Source organism: Macrotis lagotis, chromosome 1, assembly GCF_037893015.1.
Source record: "Macrotis lagotis isolate mMagLag1 chromosome 1, bilby.v1.9.chrom.fasta, whole genome shotgun sequence".
NCBI classification, from domain to species: Eukaryota; Metazoa; Chordata; class Mammalia; order Peramelemorphia; family Peramelidae; genus Macrotis; species Macrotis lagotis.
Window position 1 is genome coordinate 20,446,077 of NC_133658.1, and position 27,172 is coordinate 20,473,248.

Here is a 27,172-nt window from a genome sequence, read left to right on the forward strand (position 1 = left end):
CACACACAAGCCCTTCCTTTAGTTATCTTCATTTTGAATCCTCCAGGGTATGAAAGAGTACTTAATGGAAGTCTGGGACAAAAAAAAATCCATAACAAATTTAAATATGGTTGAATTCAGTGTATTTTATGTACTTAAAAACATTTTCCTAAGGAGGAGGATGCAGCAAAAGTTAAAGATCTTGAAGGAGAAGAGATAGTTTCTGTATGCTGGCCAGTTAGGATTCTCTCCTCTGCCTTCACATTTGCTTCCTCACTCAGTGTGGACTGTGATCCACAGGCCGTGGCATCTTGTACAAGTCTTGTCTGTGTCCTTCCATGGAAGGAGGGAATTTTCACATCAAGGAGATGACAGATCTGTGAGAGCAGAGGGGAGACCACAGAGAGGGTGAACTTATAGTCAGAACCCAGTTTAAATTTTACCTCTGACACCAAATAGTTGTCAGATATACCCCATACATTTAATAGAGTATATCATAGATCTAAAATCTGGGTTTCCCCCTTTACATTCTCTGAGAGTCATCTCATTCTCTGCTGATAGTGTAGGCCATTTACTACTCTAAAATAGAATTATATTTTTTTAACAGATTAGGTGAATTTTGGTAGTTCCATTAGTGTAGTTTGAAAAGGTCAACATAAACACTTACATTATTATTAGTAATCTGAATTTTTGCTATTGACATTATGATGTTTGATATCTTTTTAAAATCGATAAAGTTTCTTTTTATAATTAAGAGTAAATGGGGGGGGGGGTAGGTGGCACAGTGAATACAGCACCAGCCCTGGAGTCAGGACCAGAGTTCAAATCTGACCTCAGACGCTTGATAATTACGTAGCTGTGTGGCCTTGTGCCAACCCCATTGCCTTGCAAAAACCTAAAAAAAATGTAAATTGGACACTGAAGGCAACATATTCTTAATAGTCTCTCCAAGATCCCCTCATATGGGGCTAAGTAGGATAGAGAATGAACACAATAAGGTCAATCAATCAAATATCTACTTTGTGCCAAACTTTTGGGGATAAAAAAACAAGTGAAACAGTTTCTTATTCTGACTCAGTTTATATTCTACTGAGAGGAACCTATATAAAGGTACATATCAAAAATATATGTGTATATATATACACATACACACATATCTATACATACACATACACACATATCTATACATATGCATACATATATGCCATTGAGGTGGCACTAGCAGCGTGGGTGGGGGGATTTTCCAAAGGATTGAAGGAATACAATTCACACTACCATTTGTAGTCACTGTCTAATGATCACCATCTCATCTACCAACTTTATTTTAAAGTGCTGAGGTTGGGGTGCTCTGATGACCCTTTCAATTCTAGGGAAACTTTTTTTTCCAGTAGGGGTTATAAAGTGACCAACTTGTCTCCAAATTCTCAAATGTTGAATCAACATTTTAAGGAACTCCCCATGAATGACCCAATGACCCTTCTTCCAAACCATAAAAACACATAATAACAATCCTTAAGGTATTGATCCACCTTTCTCAATGTATTTTCTACATTATAGCAACTGATAGATTTTAAAGAAAATATTTTATTTCCTGTCTTGTCATTCTACATCTTTTATTCCCAAATTGACCAATGCAAGTGATTTCTTAAAGGTTACACAGCGACTAAGGCAGGATTAAAATTCCCCCACTCCCCCATCCTTACTTCATGCCTTCCCCTTTCTCCCCACATTATATAGCAGAAATTTTTTTTTAGTATAGTTATCTGGTTTTCCCAACTGTTTTCCAGAACATTAGAAAAATGTGTTGCTGCCAAATTTGAATTTTGCTTAATTTTGGATGAAAAACTAAAAAGGAGGGATTGATCATATTCCATTTATGGCTTCATTGCAAGATGAAAGGATTTCTGAATACTTATTTGGGGATGTATTTGAAGTTCCTAATCTAAAGCCTTAATTACCCCAGGGAAATTTTCCTCAGCTTGCTTTATTTCTGTTTTCAAACCCTTTTGGATTAGCTAGAAGATTCCTAGGGTCAATCTAGTGTTAAGGTGGGCAATTTGTTCATTGGCAGTGTTGAAATTTGCCTACAATTCTCTGCCAGACAGTCAACAAGCCTTCTTAACCATGTTCTTGGTACTCTGCTGGTTGGTTGGTTGGTTGGTTGGTTGTTCTTTGTTCTCAAAGAGAACCAAAATAACATCTCTATATTAGAGTCAAGTTACAATGTCTCCAACTGGGCTGATAGACCAATACAAGTCCAGAATGTTCTACCACACCTTGGGCACAAATAGTCCATGTGAACATTTCGGGTGGATTTTCCTTGCTTGCATATGTCTCATTTCCTTTGAGCTACTTCAGTTCTGCTTTGTTCATAAAGCACAGCCCCTTTTCTGATGAGAGAATGCCATGATGGGTGCTAGGGCCTTCCAATGTGGAATTGATTGTCACTTACTTGTTTTTACCATTCAAGTCTCCAGTTTCATACTCTAATCTGCTGAAGTACCCAGCTGTCTCTAGGAACAGCTAATCAGAAACCACTGAAGTATAGGCCCTTTGCTTTAGGGAAATCTTTTTGCAAGCTGAGTGGAGAATAGGTTGAAGTAGGGAGAAACTGGAGGCAGGAATGCCAAACTAAGTCCAGTGCAAAAATCCAAGGGTGAAGTGATGAGGGCAATGTCAAAAGAAAGGAGGTGTATAGAAAGGATTCTGCATAGGCATTAATAACAAATTAGATTTATAGAGTGGGTTAGAGTGAAGTGATAAGGATGCAATGAGTTTGTGAGCCTAAGGGACCAGATGGGTTGTGGGGCCCCTAATAGCAACAGAGAATTTCATTCAGAAGATGGAAGAGTTTTGTGGGAAAGATACAATGAGTTAAAGATGCTTACAACATGTGGAGTGGATGAAGTTGTGGGCCTGGAGGAGAGGAAGACTGGAATATGAATCCTGCCTCAGAGACATTAGGAAGTCAGTTTACCTTTCTCAGCCTCAATTTTCTCACTTGTAAAATGGGAATAAAAACAGCAGATACTGCACAGGATATTTATGTGGATTAAATGAGACAACATATGTAAAGCCTTTTACAAAGCTTTAAGCACTATATAAATGTTACCTACTAGGTGGCTCAATGGGAGGAACCCCACACACTGTCAAGAGGAGTCATCTCCCTGAGATCAAATCTGGCCTCCTAACTGTTGGACCCTGGGCAACTCATTTAACTTTGACTGCCTTAGCTTCTTCATCTGTAAAAGGAGCTTGGGGGTCTTTGCTAAGAAAACGCCAAATAGGCTCATGAAGAGTCAGACACGACTGAAAAATGACTGAATAACCACAATTATTATGTTCAAAAGGCTGTTGCAGATGAAAGAGAAATGAGGAGAAACTAGGGTAAGAGGTGATCTGTCTCTTACTATCTGTCTCTCTGTCTCTCTTTCTCTCTCTTGAGTCTTCAGAATAGAGGCTATGCTATCTTACAAAGTGATTGCTTAGAGGGAGAAAAGAAGAGGTCCCAGGACAGTGTTGGGGGGCAATGAACTATTAGTGGGCCTGACCTAGACCAAAATCCAGCAAGGGAATCTGAGCAAAAGTAGACATGCATAAAGGAGAACCAGAGGGGCAGCTAGGTGGCACAGTGGATAGAGCACTGGCCCTGGAGTCAGGAGTATCTGAGTTCAAATCCAGCCTCAGACACTTAATAATTACTTAGCTGTGTGGCCTTGGGCAAGCCACTTAACACCATTGCCTTGCAAAAAAACTAAAAAATAAAAAATAAACAAAGGAGAACCAGGATAGAGCAACATCAGGAAAACTGAGAGGGGAGAAATAATCCAGGAGAAAGTGATTGTCAGTGGTAAAGGCTACATAGTGGTCAGGAAAGATAAAAATTTGAAAACAGGCCACTTTTGTTGTTATAGTGGTTTGCCATTTCTTTCTTAGATTTGGCTAAGAAATAACTTGAGAGAACATTTTCAGTTGAATGATGAAGTTGGAGTCAGACTCAGAGGGTTTAGAAGGGAGGAGAAGTTGGGAAGCCAAGTTTAGAGATCATAGCTAGTAGACATGGTAACTTTGAGTGAGTATCTTTTAAGGATAAGGAAGACTTGGGCATGCTTGTAGCAACTAGGCAAAAATGAGAGAGAGAGAGAGGGGAGAGGAGAGGAGAGGAGAGGAGAGGAGAGGAGAGACAGAGACAGAGACAGAGACAGAGAGACAGAGAGATAGATTGAAAATGAAAGAGAGTCAGTGAATAGAATCAGGAAGACCTGGAGTTCATATCCAACCTCAGACATTTACTAGCTGCCTGACCATGGGCAAGTCATTTGACCCTTGTTTTCCTTAGTTTCCTCATCTATAGAATAAGCTGGAGAGGGAAAATGGTAAACCACTCCAGTATCTTTACCAAGAAAATCTCCAATGGTGTCACAAAGAGTTGGACATGACCAAAAATGATTGAATATACAAACAGACAAAGAGAGACAGTTGGGTTTAGGCAGTTGCCCAAGGTCATATAGCCAGTAAGTGCCAAGCATCTGAATCTGGATTTGAATTCAGGTCTTCCTGATTCCAGGGCTGGTGCTTTACCCTCTGCACTACCCAACTGCCCCTTGCTAGTATTATGACCTTGGGTGAGTCACAGAACATGGGTTTCAGTTTCTCCATCTGTAAAATGGGGGTAGTAATCATGTCCCCCTTTTTCCTGGGGTGGTTGTGAGGATGAAATGAGATCATCTTTGTAAAGAACTTTGCCAGGCTTTGTATAAGTATTCATAATTACTATTATTTTATCCGTAGAGTATAGGACTGACCATATCACTTTTCTATTCAAGAAGTTTTGATGGTTCCCTACTGATCGAAATAAAATATAAATTCCTTTGTTTGGCAGTTAAAGCCCTTGGCAATCTGGCACCGACCTATTTTTACAAAGTGATTTTACATTTTCTCTTTCACATGCCTCACCATTCCAGCCAATCTGGTCTGCTTGCTATTTCTAGTAAATGTCACTATATCTCCCACCTACGTGGTATTACAAAAGACTGTCCTTGATGCCCCTGTTCCTGTTCTGCAGCTACTCTTCTAGCTTTCCCTCACCTTGGCAAGATCTAGTCCCCCAAACTCAGCTACTACACCTCCCCTAGGGTTACAGGGGACCCTGTGGGGACTGGGGGGGCAGGAGAGTAATGTTATAGCTCCAGAACCCATCAGTATAGTTAAGCATTAACCCAACAATTAAGTTTTAGTTAGGGATATTAAATAAAGCCATGGGCTTCATGTCCTACCTTGAAGATAATTGTGATGAACTGTTTTAGGCCCTATAGCTTTTTGAACCATATCTAAATTCTGCTGGTTGGAAATCTCTTCAGGACTCAGTTTCCTTTCAGTGCAACCTAAAGGGATTGGATGGGGGGAGGGATTTTATCCTTCTAGTACAGAGACAATACAACTTCTGTCAATCCTTGGCTGGATCTGGATGCCCTTGCATGGCTACTGGTTCTTGTTCCCCAATTGCCTTGAGGGTGGTCTGAAAAGGTTGCCCAATTCCCACACCCCAGCTTGAAGGGAGTCATTTTTATGTAAATGATTTTAAAAGGCTTTTTGGATTACAGATGAATTGTAAACTGTCTTCAGGGACAAAAAGAGCAGAGTCCAGAAGCAAGCACAGATTTGGGAGTAAGAACATCTGAGTCCAGGTCAACTCTACTATCTCTGTGATGCAAGATAAGCCACTTCCTATCACTGAGTCTGAGGTTCTTCATCTGTGAACTGAGGATACTAATCCAGCCCTGGAATCAGGAGGACCAAGAAGTTCAAATCTGGTCTCATACCCTTTCTAGCTGTGCGACCTGGGTAAATAACTTATCCTTGTTTACCTCAGTTTCCTTATCTGCAAAATAAGCTAGAGAAGACCAAAATCTCCAAATGAGGGTATAAAGAATCAGGCACACTGAAAAATGACTGAACAACAAACAATTCTTGTAAGGCAATTGGGATGAAAAAGCCTAGTAACATTTAAAGTGCTTTCAAAATATAAACTAATATTAATATCTGTTTCAAGCCCTTAGGAAACACATGGATTTTTTTTTTTAGTAATTAGCATGGCATTTTTTTCTTGTTTGGAGTGCAATAAATTGACAGTTAAATCAGTAGGGGTTAATTAAACTGTGTTTCTTGTAATGTACTGCATTCTTGAATTATTCCGTTTTTATTAGATTATTTAAATCAGGGGTAAATAAACTAGTTTGTAAACCAAATCTATTCTTCATTTTTATATGTATATAGTTCATGAGCTAAGAATGGTTTTTATATTGTAAAATCACTTCATTTTAAAATATCAAAAGTTTTTAAGTTATTAAATTATAATTTAGTTAAATATTTTAAATCTTGTTTTCAAAATGTTAAAAAATATTATTCACTTGTGGTTCATACCAAAACAGATAATGGACTGGCTTTGGATGATTACTATATTCAGGAAAGTATTATTAAGTTTTTTTTGTCCATTCTTACCAAGTATTTCCTTGATGCAAGTTTAGATTTTTCTCATAAAATTTTTTATAGAAGAGAAAATAAGCAATTTCATTAGTTATTGATAATCTTTCATTCACTTAAAATATTTTAGTCAAATCTGATACTTTTACTCCAGATCTTTGGAGTCTTCCCTTCCTTCACCTTCAGGTAAGGCATCTTGCTAATCAATTGCTCAATGTCCTTCTGTGTTCTTTCCATCATAGACATTTCCTTTTTATACTTAGGTTAGTAGAGTTGCCCTTATCTCAGATCATTTCTACCCTTCTATCAGCACATACAAGGCAAGACACTGAAGCCCAAGTATGTTGATTCTACTGTCCTTGAAGGGGAAAAGAGATGGTTATAAAAATCCTTACAGATCTTTTCTAGCCTTTCTGTATTTGTCCAGTTTCATCCTAAAATGTTCTTTGGATACTTTGCTTAGATGGGTGTCCCTTCAAGATTTCTTTAAACTGATTAAACCTTCTACTGTTTTGCTCTGCTTAATAGGTGATACTTTTTATACTTTAAAGCTATCATCCTCCACAACATTTTACAAAAGAGTTTATATTCTAAAGTAGTATAGCCCTTGGCCACCATATCATTCTATTTGGTTAGTAAATCAAATATTTGCTGATTGAGAAGATTTTTAAGCTCTCTTGGTATCTATTACAGTAGTTGACTCACTTTGGCTAAATTTAGATTTGAACTTATTGTAATCAAATTGTATTTTCTGCCATCTATGTCCCACTTTTGATATCAATAACATACAAATAGACCAAGTTTTAGTTGTTTTGATTATTCACTCTTTTTCTTATATTTATTCTTTAGTTTTGCTTAATATTAATTTTTATTTTTCCTCTGACAAATCAGTGATCTGATTCTAATAAGCTGATTCATGGATGATCAGTATTTTACATTGTCTTTTATTTGATGTTTGCCATATCCGTGGCTTCTGACTGTTTTCTCATAGAAAGTATTCATAATATATTTGTGTTGGGCTTCATTATAGTTTACAAGTTTTTGACTTATTCCTCATTCCTGATGCATGGTTTCCAACATTTTTCACCAGTCTTAGCTATTCAAAAATGTGCATAGAGGTCATCAAGTATTAATAAATTTGTTTATTTTACTGGAGTGCTATGGAATTAGTAAATTTTCTTGGACTTGTTATGCTACAGATCCCTTTTCAGTATGGTTAGGGCTAGATGGTGGTGGAGGTCCCTTTGAACTTTCAATTCTAGGACAGGACTTTATAAAATTCCTCTATTTTTTATCCTTTTCAACAAATATTAGCACATAAGAAAGTAATTTTCATTGAGGTCTATTTGCAAATATTTGCAATGACCACTACAATATGAGATGACCAAATGTCCCATGAAATATTTCATGTTGTCTCAGAATGCATGATAAAACTAACTCTGACAAGTCCTGTATTTTCTTCTCCCAAGGAAAGCCTAAAGCCATTTTATCTTTATACTGAAAACTCATATTGTCTTCTGGTTTCATTTATAAGGAGGAACACCACACTTATAAAATTCACCAGCTTAGTGATGTGTCCATTTTTTTGGTGATGGGACAAGCATCTCTGAAACTCTATTTTTTAGTTTTAGTTTTAGTTTTTGCAAGGCAGTGGGATTAAATGATTTGCCAAAGATCACACAGCTAGTCATTATTAAGTGTCTGAGGCCGGATTTGAACTCAGGTCTCCTGACTCCAGGGCTGGTGCTCTATCCACTGCACCACCTCTAGCTGCCCCCATCTTTGAAACTTAAAAGCTTTAAAGTCTATGTCATTTGAAGACTCTATGATTAGCATACTCTACCTCTCCTTTTTACAATGGCAAAAAAGGCTGGAGATTGAGCTGGACCAAGAGTCATTTCTTGGTTTTATGAGTAGTTGCAGCCAGGGAATCAGTCACCAAGTTGCCAGGTTGCTGGGTTCATCCTTGATAAGAATCTCCTAAGGGACAAACACTTTTACATGAGATATTCCTAGATAATAGGATCATAGTTCAAGAGCTGGAAGGTACATTTAGAGGCTGTTAATTCCAATTCCCTAATTTCATAGGAGATTTATAGAAGGCACTGAAAAGTGAAGTTGTGTGCCAAGGGCCCCATAGCTAGTTACGAGTCTGAGGCAGGATTCAAATCCAACTCTTTGTGACACCAAGAGGAGCAATTTTACTCAGCACTTACTCTAAAGTGCCTGTTTCCAATGCAGATCCCATTTTACCATCACCTCAGTAACTTTAAGATGCAGAGAACACATTTTACTTTGTCTATTGATATTTGACTATGAGATAGCATTGATTCTACTGAGCTAAATTCTGCCTCTGACAAAGTTTCTCCCACACACATGTCATAAAACTCATTGAAATTATAACAGAATTAAAAAAAAAACCTTTCAAGAACCATATAATTCATAGCAGGCAAAACTTAATGGGGGAGAGGTGTCATGATGAAATTCACACGATGTCCAACCTGAAGAGGGATTCCCTGGAGATCAGGGATACTTAACCTGAAGTCCATGAACTAAAAATATTTTGATTAACTATTACATTATAATTGGTTTCTTTGTAACCTGATATATATTCTAAGAAGGGATCCTAAGGCTTCATTCAAATGTCAAAGACAAACCTCTCTTCACACAAAAAAGGTTAAGGACTCTTGGGATGGATCCGAGGTTCTTCACATGCTACTCTCTGTGGATGACATTCTACTGGTTGCTTGAGTTTCATGTGAAGGAACCAGAAAATAGATTGATCTCTCCTTCCATGAATTTCAGCTAGTATTTCTTTAAAAAATATTGAAATCATGCTCAAGACTTGATTGGATTGGGGACCAAGGGCTCAGGATGGTGACATCACTTGTGGTTTCCCCGAGTAGACAACAGTCATGCTCCCATATGTGCTCTGGGTGAACTAGGGAAGCTGAATCAATTGGGGGGTGTCCTTGATGCAAATCCTTGTTGGATATCCTTTTCCTTCTATGTCTAAGCAACTCTCTTTTTTATTGTCTGGACATTGTTGTTTGTAGGTTGTCTCCCATCTGACTGAGCATCTTGAGAGCAGGATCTATTATTTGTCTTTATATCTTCAATGCTTAGAACAACAACCTGACATAGTAGATGCTTAATGGTTATTGATGAATTATCTGAAACTGACCCCTTCATAATTTTTTTTAACAGCAAAATAACATTCCATTGAATTCTTCTCCTATTATGTGTTAAATCATTCCCCAGCTGATAAATATCTCCTTACTTTCCAGGCTCTACTCACATAAAAGGAGCTTCCATAAATATTTTTGTATATATATATGAGTCATTTTCTTCATTCCTTGATCTCCTGTGGTTTTAAGTCTTGTGGTCATATTGCTGAGTCAAAGGGGATGCACAATTTAGTCATTTTTTTGGATCACAATACCAAGCTCCTTTGCAGAATTGGCTGAACCAACTCATGCTCCATCAGCAGGATACCATTGTACCTATTTTCCCATACCTTTTTTCTTTTATTTTAAACTTTGCTAATGTGATGGGTATCGGGGGAAGCTCAGAGTTGTTTGAATGTACAAATCTCTAATTATTAGTGATTTGGAATTTTTTCAATAGCGATATGGATTATAGATTCGTATAATTTTTCTTTTTAAGAACTGCATGAGGGGCAGCTCAGTGGTGCAGTGGATAGAGTACCGGCCTTAAAGTAAGGAGGACCTGAGTTCAAATGCAACCTCAGACACCTAGCTGTGTGACCTTGAGCAAGTCACTTAATCCCACTGCCTTTCAAAAAAAAGACAAAAAAAAAAGAACTTCATGTTCAAATTCTTTAGTTATGGTGATGCTGATGAGGTTGATGATAAGGATAATGATGACAGTATTTATTTAACTCTTTGAAGTTTATAAAGAGTTACAAATATGACATTTATTCTTCACAACAACCCTGAGAGGGAGATGCTCATTTTATAGATAATACTGCAGCCAAGAGAGTTAAGTGAAGTGTCACGCAGCTAAAAATAGCTATGGTGGGATCTGAATTCATGTCTTTATGACTCCAGATCCAGTGCTCTAACCTTTAAATTTCTATTGATTCCTTAAATTTTGTGGGAATAGGGTCTTTACAGAGAGACTTGATGCAAAGATGTTCCCCTCTGACTACATTTCCCTTTCAATTTTAGCAATATTGTTTTTGTTTGTGCAAAAAACCAGTAATTTTATGTAATTAAAATTGTCCACTTTGTCTTTTGAAATACTATTTCTCCCTTGTTTGTTCATGAACTCTTCCCTTATTCATAGATTTGAAAGATAATTTCCCTGTTGCTCTTCTAATTTGTTTATGATGTTATACTCTATGTTCAAATCATATAACCATTTGGAACTTATGCTTATATATGGATTTTCTATCTTGAGTTTCTGCCAGGCTGTTTTCCATTTTTCTAGCAGTTTTTTCCCCCATACAGTTTGTTCTTATGCCAGTAGCCAAGGTTTTTGGGCTTATCATACACAAGGCCATTGTGTTTAATTTGTTCCTGAATATTGTATATATTGTATTTATTGAGAAAGTTGAACAAGTATTTAAAATTAGATTCCAGGTTAAAAGAAATAGAATATTATCTCCCTATATGTTAATTACAAACTCAGAAAGATTGAATTAGAATATTAGAAATTATTAGATTAGAAATGATTAGAAAAACCAGAAAACTTGTCCTACTCTCATCATACACCAAAGTCCAGGAAGAGATTATAATTCATTCTCATTTAGATCAAATAATATTGTATAAGGATCATAGTCAACCTCATAGACATGCCTCCAAGGAGATTTAATAATTTCCTTTCACTTTTGTTTTTGAATAAATTCTCTCCCTCTCTCTCTCTCTCCCTGTCCCTGTCTCTCTCTCTCTCTCTCTGTTCAGATGTGATCATTACCATACTGGTCTCCACCTATAGATTTCATGCTAAATCTTAGAGAATAAAACTTCATATCTAGCTTATATTTTCTATCATTTTATTTTAACCCTAAAATTTTAAGGTTTACAGTTTAAACTGCCCCTTTGATCGAGATAAAATCACACTGATGATCTCTGTTATGCCGTATAGTTTGGGTTCTGGCATTGGGATTTGGTATTCCCTCTCCCAATCTCCTTTGAGATTCTTGACATTTTGTTCCTCTAGATGAATTATTATTTTTTCCTAGAAAAATTTCCCTTTTTTAAAGGTAATACTTTGGACGTCTAATTGGTATAACAATAAGTAAAGTAATTTAGGAAGTACTGTCATCTTGACTATAGTAGCTTATGCTACCTATGGGCAAATAATATTTCACCAATTATTGTTTCATTTCCCCTCAAATTATTCTCTCATTATTTATCTGTATTTGTGTAAAAAGTGATTTGTAGTTTTATCCACATATTTCCTATGTGTCTCTTGACAAGTAAACTTATATATTTTGTAGTTGTTTTATTTTATTTATTTTTTAATTTTTTAGATTTCTGCAAGGCAAACGGGGTTAAGTGGCTTGCCCAAGGCCACACTGCTAGGTAATTATTAAGTGTCTGAGGCTGGATTTGAACTCAGGTCCTCCTGACTCCAGGGCCGGTGCTCTATCCACTGTGCCACCTAGCCGCCCCTTTTTTTGTAGTTATTTTAAATAGAAACTTTCTTTTCTTTCTTTTTTCCCACTGGAGTTGTAAATATATAGAAATTTTGACAATTATATCCTGTAGCTTTGTTAAAGTTAATATTTCAATTCATTTTTATTGGATTCTCTGGTAAACCATCATATCATTCACAAAAAAGTCAAAATGTTTACTCTTTGTTTAACCTCATTCTGTCAATTTCCTTGTTTTCTTATTGCTATAAGTAGCATTTCAAAGCACTATATTAAATAATAATGTGACAATGGACACCCTTTCTTTTACTCTAATCTTATTGGAAATTGTTGTATGTTATCCTATTACAGATAATGCTGGTTCTTTGTTTTTGATGGATACTACTTATATTAAGGAAAGTACATTTAGTCTTTTGTTGTCCAGTAAAATATTGGAAGTTCTAATTAAAAATGAGTGGGAATATGTTGAAGCTTGTCTAAAGTTTTGTTTAAATCTCCTGATATATTCACATGATATTTTGTTCTTATTATTTATATAGTTGATCATGTTGATAGTTTTATGTGGAAACAATTACATATTCTTGGCATCAATCTAACAGGCATAGCATATAATCTTTGTGGTATGCTTCTGTAGTCTCTTTGCTAATTTTTAAAATTTTTGTTTAGATTTATGTTTGAAGGGGTTATATCGAAGTCATCCTCCGTTATGCAAGGTTTACTATTTCAAATTCATTTAACTTTTCTTTGAAATATTTAAATAATATGCCATTCATTGGAAAAATATTATGCAGCAAAATTATCATGATGTTCAAATGTGAAAGACTTCACTATCCTGACCAATACAGTGATCCACAATAATTCCAACAATAACCAATGTGGACAGAGAGAGAACTGAAAAGCTCTGCATGCGCGTTGAAGCATTTTTCCATTTTATTTTTGGCAACGTGGCCAATATGGAAATATATTTAACATGACTTCCCACGCACAAGTCAATAAATACTTAAAGAAATGAATTCAGGTTTTTTACTGCAAAGTTAAATACTGAAGCTTAAATATTTTGACCATATAATGAGAAGATATGACTCACTGGAAAAGACCCTGATTTTGAGAAAGATTGAAGACAAAAGGAAAAGGCAGAGGATAAGATGGATAGAAAGTGTCATGGAAACAATGAACATGAACTTGGACAGACATCTAGACATAGTAGAAGACAGAAGGGACTTGTGTGCTTGGGTCCACGGGGTTATGAAGAGTCAGACATTTGTGAACACATGTTTTAAGAAGCTTGCCTTTTCAGTGGGTGGAGGAGCTGGAAAGAGGGGGAGAATTTGGATTTCAAAATTTATAAAATGACCATTAAAAGAAGGAAGGATGCTAAATACTGACCTTTATTCACTGTCCATGTCTTTAAAGTCATTATCTATTTTCTTTCATATAACATAGTTTCTTTGCTCATCTCTTGTAATCATCTTCTTTGCTATTTCCTTGTCTAACACGATTGCTATCCCCCTTTTTTTGACTCTTTTGATGTTTCAAATGTGTTGAATTTTTCTTTCTACATTTAATTCAATATTTCCAACACTGACCAGTTCATGAATTTCATTTTGCTCTCTATGCATCAAAAAAAGTTTCATTGCTGCTCTTCTCTTTGCTGCTTTTTTCTTTTATCACTACCCACTCATCTCTTCCCCCATGTTAGAATTTTTGCATCTTGGAGGTTTATTTTTCCCTTCTTTATAGAATCTACATTACCATCTTAAAATATAGAATCTAAAGGGGGGAAAGCTCTATACTTCTATATCTTAAGAAGAAAGTCTTTGGCTTCCACTTGAGAAAACAATCCAAGGTTATTCTTCTGGCATTGACTAAGGAATTTAGAGCAAAAAGTCCCTAGGAAGATAACTGATTATATTGATTGACCACTATTCCCTCCTGCACCTATGTCGTTTTAGTTTCTCTTCACTTTTTTTGTTTCATCTATAAAACCAGTCTAAAATATTCTCATTTTCCCAGTTATAACTTAATTAATATGTCCATCTGGAACTAAATTGTCCCACAGCACCTGAAATGATACTTTATATTCTCTATTGCTCCTTAGTTACATAGTTTTGTATAGACTGGAAAATAGTAAAATCTTGCATTTCCATCTCTTTCTAGCAATTACTGTACTCTAGGATTCCAAAATGTAGCTCTGCAAGTTTAGCAAAGAAGTAACATCTTGCTCTCTACCAATCACCCAGAACTATTGAAAAGGAACATTTCTAATAGTCATCATAGATTGGACTTTTTCCTGTACAAAAAAAAATCTAGGAAAGCATCCACCAACCTGAAAACCTCCAAGACTGAGACAGTACCCCTCCCATATCTGTTTTATCAAAAGGAATATTTTCTAATATCTTATGTGAAAATGATTTACATAATTATCAAGAACATCCTTAATGAGGGTGAAAGAACAGGTAGGTTTTTGAAAACTGTATTTCACAGCAGACAACTTCAGTGATATGTATATATTATTAGAATTTTCCTTTAGAGTTGGGGGGGGGATTAATAGTTGGGATATACAGAGAGAACAACCTATCCTCCCAAGTTCTTACTTATACCAGAACTGGGGTCTAATAGTAGTTTTCCCAAAATTGCAAAGGCCATTCAGCCTTTCCATTATAGGTAATTTGAAAAATTGGGCAAATTTTGTAAACAATGTAGTTCATTACACTAAAGCCAAACTGATATCTTTTTTAAAATCAACAATGGATTGGTAAAACAAAATGCATTTTAAGCTATACAATTTAGCAGACTTTGAGATGTAAGATAGTAAAATCCCATCTGCATTAAATAAATGGGGGGTAGCTAGATGGCTCAGTGGATAGAGCTCTGGGCCTGGAGTCAGGAAGCTCAAATCCAGTCTCAAATATTAGTAGCTGGGTGACCTTAGGCAATTCACTTAACCTCTTTTTGTCTTTATCCACTGGAGAAGGAAATGCAAACCACTGCAGTATGTTTGCCAAGTTTTAAACCTCATGGACATTATTGTCCACAGGGTCATGAAGAGTTGGATCCAACTAAAGAACTAAATAACAACATTAAATAACTTAAGTCTAAAATGATCATAATGAGTTTCAACATTTTACTGAGGTTTTCTTAAACAAGTTATACACATAGATTTACCTGAAACATGTACTCAAATCACAGTTTCTAAGCATGAAAATCTGAAGAAAAACAGGCAAGATGAAAGTGGTGATGTGCTTTCAGCCTTTAAGGGCACAACCAGAGAAAACATTGTTATATGAAAACCTGAAATAGTAGATATCTGAATGAAGGGACCAGTCCTCAAAATGTTCTATTTTTAAATGGAAAGGGAGAATAAAAGAAGAAAGTAAATGCAAAATCCTGGCACAGTTTACAAGATTTATGAACAGCACCTCTGGAAAATTCACTATTCGAGATGGGCTTTTGTCAACCAAGGATTGAGGTCCTTGAATAATATATATGAGGTATTGGAAGGTATGAAAACTCTTTTATCATGGAGCAGCTTCAGTCATTTGGAAGCCCTTTTAAGGAGATTAGGGGAAGTTTTGGAAAAACCAAAGGATTCAGACTGAGATTTGTGTCGCTTGGTCAAAATGTTTTAACTCCATACTAAAGGAAAGGTCCATTTATAATCCAGCTCTTTAATAGAAAGTAGCCCCAGATAATGGGCTGTTCTTTGTCCTTTTAATACACCTATTTTCCAGAATCTTCTGAACTTCCTGGAGTTTCTAAATATTTCAAACATCTCAATAATTTTATAAATCACCTCTTTGTGGACAAAAGTCTTTTTTCTTCTTATTTTCAATTCTGAAACTTAAAAGATTTTCTCATTGACATTATCTATGTGCTCTTAGGTAAGTCTCAATTCCACAGAGCTTGTTACATTTTTGTATAAAATGGAAATTATTGCACATGTTCATAGTTTACTATTGCAAACTCCAACTCAACTGGGGCTGATCTCCACAGGGTAGCTACTTCACTAAGAAATTTAAGAAATACTGAATTAGCTGTGAGGTGCTGGTGGTGTGTTTCTTTGGTATTAGAAATCAAACCACACCAGTAGCTTCCCATTGGTTAGCAATTAATATCAATTGGTCAGACAACCAAGAACACATGACACAGGAAAGGGAATATCTCATAGGGCTGGAGACATTTTCCTGGAAGTACTTTTCTCTCCTTTGTGTGGTCTCATGAGGTTCCTTTGTAAGAGTGGTATAGCTTTCTACTGAGCTTCTTGTAGAGTTCTAAAGCTAGGATAATTTATGGTTATCTCCAAAGCAGCATTTGGGACACAACCCTGAATGTGTTTAATATTTCTTTTACTACAAAGTGTTTTCTTTATGTTTCATTAGTTTGTTTAAAATTAAATGTTAAAAATTTTTGTTGTTAGAAAGCTTGGTATATTTTATATATTGGAATATCAGTCTGTTCAATCAGATTTGAATGAATAACATGAAATGACAGCTGTTTTATACAAGCACTTTTATCTTTTTTTTTCAAACCCCTACATAAATCACAGGTAGTAACAAATAGTGCTGCTTGAATTACATGACATTTTATGAGATTCTAACTGCACAACAATGATTTCATGAATCAGTAATTTCACAGTGCTTTCCTTCAGTATGACTTCTCTGATGTTTAGAAAGGCATGATCTCTGGCTAAAGGTTTTGCCACATTCATTACATTGATAGGGTTTCTCTCCAGTGTGAATAAACTGATGCTCAATAAGGGATGATTTTCGGCTAAATGTTTTTCCACATTTAAGGCATTCATAAGGTTTTTCTCCAGTGTGAATAAACTGATGTTCAAGAAGAGATGACTTACGACTAAACATTTTCCCACATTTAATACATTCATAAGGTTTCTCTCCAGTATGAATAAGCTGATGTTCGGTAAGGTGTGTGCTCTGACTAAAGGCTTTCCCACATAGATCACATCTATAGGGTTTCTCTCCAGTATGAATTCTCTGATGTTTAGAAAGGCATGAGCTTTGGCTAAAAGCTTTCCCACATTCATTACAATTATAAGGTTTCTCTCCAGTGTGGATTCTCTGATGTTTAGAAAGGCATGAACTCCGGCTGAAGGCTTTCCCACATTCACTACATTTATATGCTTTATCATTAGTATGAATTCTCTGATGTTGAGTAAGGAGTGTGCTCTGGCTGAAGGCCTTGCCACATTCATTACACTCATAGGGTTTCTCTCCAGTATGAATTTTCTGATGTTCAAAAAGGGAAGAGTTGCGACTGAAAGCTCTCCCACATTCATCACATTTGAATGGTTTCTCTCCAGTATGAATTCTCTGATGTTGAGTGAGGTGTGCGCTCCGGCTGAATGTTTTCCCACAATCATTACATTCATAGGGTTTTTCTCCAGTATGAATTCTCTGGTGTTGATTGAGATAGGAGCTTTGACTGAAGGATTTCCCACATTCATTACATCCATAAGGTTTCTCTCCTGTATGAATTCTCTGATGCTGAATAAAATGTGTGCTCTGAAGAAAGGCTTTTCCGCACTCATTACACTCATAGGGTTTTTCACCAGTATGTATCCTCTGATGCTTATTAAGGGATGAGCTCCGACTGAAGGCTTTTCCACAATCATTGCATTTGTAGGGTTTCTCTCCAGTATGAATTATATAATGTTGAGTAAGGGTGGAATGATCACTATAAACTTTGTCACATTCATTACATTTATATGTTTTTTTCTCTGTATTTCCCTGATGTTTAATTATATCTGAATTCTGTTTGAAGTCCTTTCCATGTATATCACATTTATGTAGTGTGTCTTCTATAGGAACTTTTTGTATTGCAATAGGGATTGACTTTAGAGTATAGTTTCTCCCAAACTGACTATAGTCATGATCTCTTTCTCTGGGATTTTCATCGTAGGTGATTGTGGCTTGCCTCAGAAGTCTCTCCTCATTTACCAATTGCTTCTTTAACCAAGAATCACAGTCTTGGGTTTCACTTAATTTGGAGTCAGAGGTACTCTCCTGTGATTCCATTACTACCATCTGAAATGATCCTTCTTCAGAAATTACTCTTTGGAGTTGATTTATTAGCTTCAGATCTGGTGTCCCAGTCTGAAAAACAAACCAAAAAAATCAGTTGGCAGGTTTTTCCAATGCTGGGAAAAAAGCTAAATGAGAAGATAATTTAACTCAAAAAATGTCTACAAGGAGCATATAAATTTGTTATATCATATAACTGATTTTACAATCTGGCAGGAATAAAGGTGATAAAAAGGAATGATGTTGATGCAAAGTGAAAGATGATCAAAAAGAATAATGAGAGATGAAAAATATATCATAATTCAGCTTTTTTTTCAGCTCTGTAACACTTCTAGCATTTAGTAGCTGTTTTGTATTTCATTGAAGCAAAACATTCTGAGATTTGAATGACTCCACTACCATGACAAAGTTATTATTTTTTCAAATAATACCTCCTGAGGTATTATTAACCCACAGTCCTTTGTTGTTGCCATTATATTTCTGGAGATGTCTGATGATAGCTCTGTACTAAAGATGGAGATCACCTGGACTAGAGGTCTTCTTCTTAAGTTTTCTTAAGTTTCCTTCATACCTATTCCCCCTCATCCTTTCTGTTTGAAGTTAGTCTTTTGTATTTGGGTTGATGAAGTTTATAGATCTGTGATCTCTATTTGTTCCTACAGCAGGGGCCCTTTCAGCTCTGGGCTTACTTTTTGCTTACTTAAGATCGCTTTCCAATTTTCACTCTAGAAATGAAGTTTCTTTTTGAAAGAAGTCAGTTGTGGCAGCAAGTAAATAAGATATCCTCCTAGCTTAGATTCTCCCTGACATTCTCATTGATTCAGTAATGAGTGGGCTTGTGCAACTGAAAACTTTAGATTCCTTCATGCAGCTAATTTTCTGTTTGTGGTTTCTAAGGCTCCTTGAACAGATGCCAATTCTAGGAAAAGCCTAGGTGCTTCATATGCATATGAAACTTTATCTTCTCAGTTGGACTGTAGGCTTCAGAAACCTAATATTTCTACCTATGCCTTGTGAGAGAGGTGATGAAATAAGGTTCCTAGAAGAATGCCTTCCAAATCAGCTAGCATGCCATCCATGCTCATCAGCACTCATCAATCAAGCTCACTCCACTGTTTCCATGGCCTGTCAATACTTTGGATGTCAGGGTTTGTAGGAAAGCAGGATATTGGGGGGGGGGTGCAAGAAAGAGAGAGAGGATGTAAAGTCTTTACCTTTTTCATCCTCTAAACAACATCACAATTGCTGGCAGTATGTGCTCCCTTGACTCAGTTATTTGCCAAACTTTTCCCATAATAACATTTCCAGTGACATCCTACAGTGTAAGATATTTAATGTGAATGAAACACAATCATTAAATTCATAGAGCTTTTTGGTGATGCTTGGACAGAAATAACTTCTGGCTCAAGTTTTTCTCACTTTCATTAGGTTTATAGGGGTTCTCTCCAGTGTGAATGAATTGAAGATAAGATGACTTCCAATGGAAGTCAGATGACTTCCAAATGAACATTTCCAACATTTGATACATTTTTAGGTTTTGCTTCAGAAAAAATGCACAGATGTTCAGTGAGGAGTCACTGAATATATAGGCTTTCACACATTCATTACACACATAGAATTTATCTCCAGCATGAATTTTCTGATGAATATCAGAGGATGAGTTCTGGCTGAAGGTTTTTCCTCCGTTATTACATCTATAGAGTTTCTTTTTCAGGATAAATAATATAATGTTGGGGAAGGACTGAGCAGTCAGTAAAGACATCCCATACTTATTATATTTATGTTTCCTCCCTTATCTTTCCCTAGTATGTGAATTCTAACTGAATTTTTTTTTCTGTGTATAGAAATTTATAAAGTCTCTTTTCCAAAAGAATTTTCTGTTGCATAGTAAGCATTGGCCTCAAACTAAGTTTTATTTTCCCAAAATGACTATACTTTCTTTAATGAGGATATTCTTAGAATAACTATTGCATGTCTCTCCTGTTTTCCTTGTTTTGTTTATCAAACTGCCCTAAACTTTTGGAGAATCAGGGAATATCCTGTGTAAATCACTCCATTATCACACTGAGATGATTTCTGATTTCAGAAATAGCACCTTAAACATGTTAGGAATTTTTTTTAAAAAAGTACACATATCACATCTTCTTTAACTAACTGAGAAGGTATAATGAAAATGAATAGAAAAATTAAAGGGAGTATATAAACTTGGCATCTTTCACAGACCAAGGATGGCAATATGAGAAGAAACGTGGGGAAAGAGAGGGGCATCCCTACCAAAATTAAGAAGACTAAAGAAAATGAGGAGCTTAAGTGGTAGTAAGAGTGACCAAAAAAAGAGAGATTAAGGAGAGTGAGAGAAGAATGATAGTATCCCAATAGATAATATTTGTATAACCTTTTATGTACATTAACTCACTGAACCCTTGTGACAACTCTGAGAGGTGAGTGCTGATTTATAGATGCAATTTGTATGTGCTGGGTACATGTGGGTACATGTGTATGTATGTGCATGTATAGATAAGCATATCCATATATATACATATAGTATAGACATACATTGGAAGTATATACATATGCACATTTACATATTCATATTTAATAAATTAGAGAAGGCAAATGAATTTTCTGTCTTCACATAGCTAGTAATTCTCTAAGCAAGATTTCAGTTCTCTTTCTGACTCTAGGTTCTTTGTTCTATCCACTATCCCACTTACCTCTGCCAGGTAAGGATATTGGGGCTTATGGGGGGGGGATAATATTTTAGGAAGTCTTTTCTGCAATTATCCCAATTAAGGCCTTTATTACCTCACTTTTGAATTATTTTAATAACTTTCAAATTTACCATAGGTTCCAGTTTCATCCATTTATCTCATCCATTGCTTGATCTTTCTTGATTAGTCATTTAATACCATTTAATTCTGCTAAAACCAGTCATTTCTTTTTTTTAAAGATTTTATTTATTTTGAGTTTTACAATTTTTTCCCTAATCTTACTTCCCTCCCCCCACCCCACAGAAGGCCAGGTCATTTCTTCTTATAACACAATACTTTTAATATTTCTTTAATGTCTCCATGATGAAATTCCAACTTTTTGATGTCATTTAAAACTATTAACCTTATCTTCACCACCCTACTTTATCTAGGTCTGTTGCTTCATCATTGCCCATGAAAATCATGCCATCTTTCTTTCACTGAGATCATTGTCTCAGATAGACTGTGACCTGCAAAAGAACTTAGCTTAAAAGGGCCATTCCCAGTCATCCTGATAAATATCTGGGCATTGGACCCAGTTGGTTCCAGAAGAGAAAGTAAGGCAGGTGACTTTACCCCCATTGAAATTCAGTTCACTTGCAAGTCATGACATCAAAACAACAATTTCCCCAGTACTTAGCACAGTTTTGACACTTAGTAAATGCTTTCTAAATGTTTGTTTCCTGGCTGGAATTATTCTTCTGTCTTAACCAACCTCCTCACTTGTTGCCCTATGGAGTTGGAGGAATTTATATAATCAAACTATTTGTGAATATTTGTTTATTCAAAGCTTCCTTATCTATTTTGGAGAAGAGTGAGGTTCATCTGATATTCACCTCCTGTAGCCTTTCTTCTACATTTCTATGTTCTTCTCATGGCTATCAATTATTAGAAATACATTAGTATATTTCCTTTCTCCTTCCCTTCCTCAAACCCACAGAAAGAACCAATTCATTAAAGAATTCTTTTTCAATTTTCTTAATACCCTTGAAGACAAAGTTCTAAAGGTATATTTGTTTCTTCTCATCCCAACAGAATATTAATATAATGTCATCCAATTGCAAAAATATTTAACTTTTCTAGATTTCTCTGGACTCCTCTATTTGCATTTCAAAGTTCTTATTTAGCTGTAGTGTTTTCATCAGAAATGTTTGAAAATCCTTTATTCCACTAAATATCTACTTTTACCCTATAAGATTATATTCAACTTTTCAGAGTAAAGTATTCTTGGTTGAAAGTCCTGTGTTTCCCTCATATTCCTATTGGTTTTTCACATTTAAATATTTCCTTTAGTTTTGTTTTTTATTTTTTCCTCCAATATTGTATTCCAAGGTCCCTTCTCCTTACAGATCCTATGTCATCCTACATATAATTCTTTGGTACTTGAACTGCTTTTTCTGGATAGTTGTGCTTTTTTTTCCTATAATTTTTTCCTACAGTTCCCTTTTTTGTGTGATTGGAGGATTCTTTAAGTTGCCCTTCGGATCTAAGAAGTTTTCAATTATTTCTTAGCATATAGTGTCTAAGCCTTTTTTTTTAATTATCGTTTTCAGGGACTTCAGTAACTGACTATTAAATTCTCTCTCCTTGACAGTTGTTTTTGATATGAGATAGCTTGGATTGCCATCTAGTCATTTGATTTATTTCCCCAAGATATTTTGCTGTCTCCTAAAGGCCCTGACATCTTTTTGGCATGTTTTCAGAGTCTATGTCTTAGGAAATCAATCAATTTATAAACATTTATTAAGTGCTTATTTTGGGGTCAAGCATTGTGTTATGTGCTGGAAATACAAAAATAAAAGGGCAAAAGAGGATCCCCCTCTCTCAATGAAATAGACAACATACAAACAAATGTATACAAAGCAAGCTATATTCTGGATAAATAGGAAATAATTACTTGAGGGAAGGCACTGGAATTAAGAAGGGTTGAGAAAGGCTTCCTGTAGAAGCCTGAATTTTAGCTGCAACTTAAAGGAAGCCATGGACATGAGTATTCAGAGTGGATAGGGTAAAGCATTCCAGGCAAGGTCAGTCAGAGAGAATGCTCTAAGCTAAGAGATAGTATGTCTTCTTGATAAATTAGCCAGGAGGCCAATGTTATTCAATCAAAGAGTACCTGTAGGGAAGAAAGGTGTAAGAAGAGTAGAAAGGCAAAAGGGGGCCTTTGAAAGCTAAACAGAACGTTTTCAGATTTGCTCCTGCTGGCAATAAAGAACCACTGGAGCATACTGAGTCAGGCAGAGGGGGTTGACATAATCAGACATGTGCTTTGGAAAAATCACTTTAATGACTGAATGGAGTTTAGGCTGGAGTGGGAAAAGGCTTGAAAAAGGAAGACCATCCAATAGTTATTGCAATAGTGCAGGCATAAGGTGTACCTACACCAGGGAGAGGGCAGTGTCAGAGGAGAGAAGGGGGTGGGACATATTGGAGAGATGTTCTATTAGAGAGGTTGCAAAGATGAAATCTAAGCTAGATGCTACAGAGGAGAAGTCTACAAGAGATGTTGTGGAGGGGAAATCTAAGAGAGATGCTACAGAGGGGAAGCTTACAAGGTATGTTGCAGAAGGATAACTTACAGGCCTTGGAAACAACTTGGATATAGGGATGAGAGAGAGTGAGGAGTCTAGGATGACTCCTAGTTTAGGAGCCTGAGGGACTAGGTCTGTCTTTTAAGCTACTCATTCTTTTTCCAATCCTTTCCTCCAGAGCTTGTTAATTTTTTTTATCTCTTACTTCATTTCTTCTAGGTATTCATGAAGTTCTTAGGGAAAATAATTTCTTTCTTTGAGTCTCTGCTTGCAATTCTTTCTATATTTGCAATTTTTTTTATCCTGCTCAATATTTTTCTCTGGCTTACTCCTATCTTCAGTTTTGGTTCCCAATTGGGGTTTTGTGATAAGGCCAGGCTTCACCCTATGTTGCTCTTTTGGTAGTACAGAACCATATGGTCGGCCCAAGGGAGAAGGGAGATATTCAGAATGAAATTCTAAAGACACAAAGGAAAACAATTTCTTTGAGGACAAAAAAAATGGGATTTGTTTGAAGAAAGGAATGTGGAATCATGCAAAACCATCAAACAAATTAAATTTTCAAAAGAAATGGACAAGTTAAGTCAAATCAAGAAGTATTTATTAAGCACTTTCTTTATACCAAATACTATGCTCAGCCCTGGGGATATAAAGAAAAAACAAAAACATAATCCCTGCTCTCAGAGTTTACACTGTAATTGGGGAGACAACATATTAAAAACTAGGTAGATACATCTATATACAGTGTAGATGGAGACAATATATTAAAAATTAGATATATAACATCTATATATGGAAGATATCTGAGAGGGGAGATCAATTGGTGAAACTTGGAAAGTCCTCCAGAAGTTAGTGGGATTTAATCAGTACTGTGAAGGAAGGCTGGGAAGCTAAGAGGCAAAAAGCCATCCATGGAGAGATGGAATGAAAAGGTATAGATATGGGAAATGAAATCTAAGGTGGTGTAAAAAAAAGAATGTTCTTTGTATAGGAAAGGAAAATGTGAGAAGACTGGAAAGGTGAAAAAGGACCAACATATGAAGAACTAAACACCAGTCAAAAGAGTATATTTGATCCTAAAGGAGGGAGCTTGTGTGTGTGTGTGTGTGTGTGTGTGTGTGGTGACATGGTGTGATAGGAGATTGGTGGAAGAGAATCCAATTGGAACAAGAGTTTAGTAGTTCATTTGAGAGGTAAAGTGGACCCAAATGAGACTGATGGCTGTGTGAGTGGCAGGAATGGGGTATATATGAGATGTTGTTAAGGTGAAATCTTTGGCAACAGATTGGTTACATAAGGTAAACACGGGTGAGAAATCTGGGATGACACTAGGTTGAATGTATAATTGTGAGGATAGTAGAATTCTCAACAATAATAGAAAAACTGGGAAGAGAAAAGATAAATTTTATTTTGATTAAATTGAGTTTGAGATCCTTTTAGGGCATCAAGAGGAAGTTAGGTAAGTGAGATGAGCTCAGGGCAAAGACATGAGTTGTACATGCAGGGCATACTAAATAATGAAAAATAACTGATTAAGGCACAGAAATAGTGCAAAGAATGCTAAAACTGGGGATTGTGCAGTAGATAGCGCACAGGTCTTGAAGTCAGGAAGACCTGAGTTCAAATACAACCACAGACATTTAATAATTACCTAGCTGTGTCACCATTTAAGTCACTTAATCCCCACTGCCTTAAATTAAAAAAAAAAATTTAAAAAAGAATTCTAAGACTCACTCTGAGCCAATGCTGGTGACTGAGTGAGTCAATTGGCATCTCCATGTACCAGGCTCTGGGGATACAAAACAAAGACAAAATTAGTTTGCTCTCAAGGAGCTTTCAATTTAGTGAAGATGAAAAAATACAAACAACAATGTGCCAAAAAGATACATACAGGACAGAGTAGAGATAATCAAAGGAAGAAAGGCACTGTCTCCGGGGGAAATGGTGTCAAGGACAACAAAATGGGTTTCTAAAAAGGTCCCCAAGGTTAAAAAAAAGCAGGCTTTAAAGAGGGCTAGAACCTGTGTCTGTGGTGAAAGGAACAATGATGACTGACAAGAGAGAGTAGGCAGGGCTGATCCTTTCTTATTTTCTATCTTATTTTCTTTATGAATTGCAATGATCTTTACATTGTTAATGACTGAACAAAAAATGACTGCTGGAGCTGATCCCCAAAACAAGAGTTCTTTTTTTTCCTGCAAGGCAGTGGGGTTAAATGGCTTGCCCAAGGTCACACAGCTAGGTCATTATTAAGTGTCCGAGGCTGGATTTGAACTCAGGTCCCCCTGACTCCAGGGCTGGCACTCTACCCACTGTGCCATGCCTAAAACAAGAGTTCTTAGGTCCCCTTGATGATGCTCTCAGCAGCACCTCAAGTCACCTGGCTCAGGAACTGGGTCTTGAAAAGACCCGGTGATGCAAGGAATCAAGGGCACAGAGAGGGTTTGTAAGTCTTTTGTTTGCCTGGTGAGGGGAATCTTCCTTCTTCCTTTATTGTCTGGCCTTCTGTCGGATCTGGAGTCCATTCCGCTGGAAACACGTCCAAGAGCACCCATAAGAGACCCCTCCCCCAAAGGCCAAGTCTCCCCTGTGGGACTTGGGTCACTCCCGGGTCACCCCCCTCCCATGGACCCTGGGGGAGGATTGAAGGAGATTCGGGACCCGGCTGGATCTCCACTGGACTTTCCTGCCATTCTCTTCTTGAATAAATCTCTCTTCTTCCCACACCTGCCTTCCCGGGGCTCCGGGGGGCGCGCACAGGCCCTAGCAGCCTGCCAGCAGCGGCTCCTGGTGGCCTTCACTGCTGACTCGGGGTCCACAAGGGCCTGGGGAATGGGGCGAGGGCAGGACCCCGGGGCCCCGAGGTTAAACAAAGTCAGGAGAAGCAAGGCTACAAGCGCATAGCAGAGGGCAGGGGCGAAATGCCGAAGAAGGTTAAAGTCGTGGCAGGGTGGGAGTTTTATTAAGAATTTCTGTAAAAGTATCCCGAGCAGGCCGGGAGCTAGCTGGGGGCGCAACAGGCTGGAACAAGGTGGACACATTGTATCCGAGGAGACATTGTAGCCGAGCCCCGCCCCCTGCGGAGGAAGCAGGCGATGAGGTCAGCCCGCTGGTTCCGGTCTCACAGGCCGCTCCGCGCGCGGAACCCCGGGGCGACGGGCTCTGGCTGCGCGGGGGAAGAGAGGACGGCGGCACACGCCCGCCGGAGCTGCGCATGCGCCCCCTCGGCCCTCGGCCCCGCCTCCCCGGGCGCGGCCCCGCTCCGGCCCCCCGTCCGTGCGCGCGCCTAGCTCCCGGCACGCCCCCAGAAGAAGCGCGCTCACACCCGGAGAGACGCGCGGCTCGCAGCCCCCGCACCCAGGCCCGAGCACATCTGCCCCAAGGCTCCCCGCCCGCCGCGGGGCCGGACTCACCTTCCCGGCGAGGGCGGCCGGCTTTGAGCCAGCCAAGGCACCCGGCGCGCCATCTCTCCAAGGAAGCGCGCGTGCGCAGACCGGCTCGCGAACTACAATGCCCAGAATCCTCCGTTCGCAGAGGCCTCCGTTTCCCAGACGCCTCCGCGGCGCGCGGGCGGCTCCCGGGGGCTACGACCAAAGGGCAATCCCGCGGCGCGTGCCCTCTGACCCCGCGGCGCCGCCGCGAGGGCTGGAGCCGGAAGCGATCCTCAAGGGCCGGCCAAGTGCCGCGCTGCGCGTCCCCTGTCCTCGAGGCAGAGTCGAGGGGCGGCCTCCGGGGAACGGCCGAACGAGGCGCAGTATGTGAGCGGGA

General features: G+C 37.7%; 1 protein-coding gene across 2 annotated transcripts; it reads right to left on the minus strand.

Annotated features, from left to right (window-relative positions):
* LOC141494320 (uncharacterized) lies at nt 1-26,908 on the minus strand. Of its 2 annotated transcripts, XR_012470404.1 has the most exons (3): nt 26,818-26,908; nt 25,139-25,933; nt 1-356 (listed from the first exon to the last, which is right to left on the minus strand). XR_012470404.1 is itself a non-coding variant. In XM_074195397.1 (2 exons), the coding sequence occupies exon 2, from the start codon at nt 18,124-18,126 to the stop codon at nt 16,696-16,698; it is 1,431 nt and encodes a 476-aa protein (XP_074051498.1). In that variant the 5' UTR covers nt 18,127-18,195; nt 26,818-26,908; the 3' UTR covers nt 16,185-16,695. The 2 variants fall into 2 exon arrangements, 1 of the variants encoding a protein (XP_074051498.1); XM_074195397.1 differs by lacking the exons at nt 1-356; nt 25,139-25,933 and adding an exon at nt 16,185-18,195.
* Nucleotides 26,909-27,172: the final 264 nt, after the last annotated feature.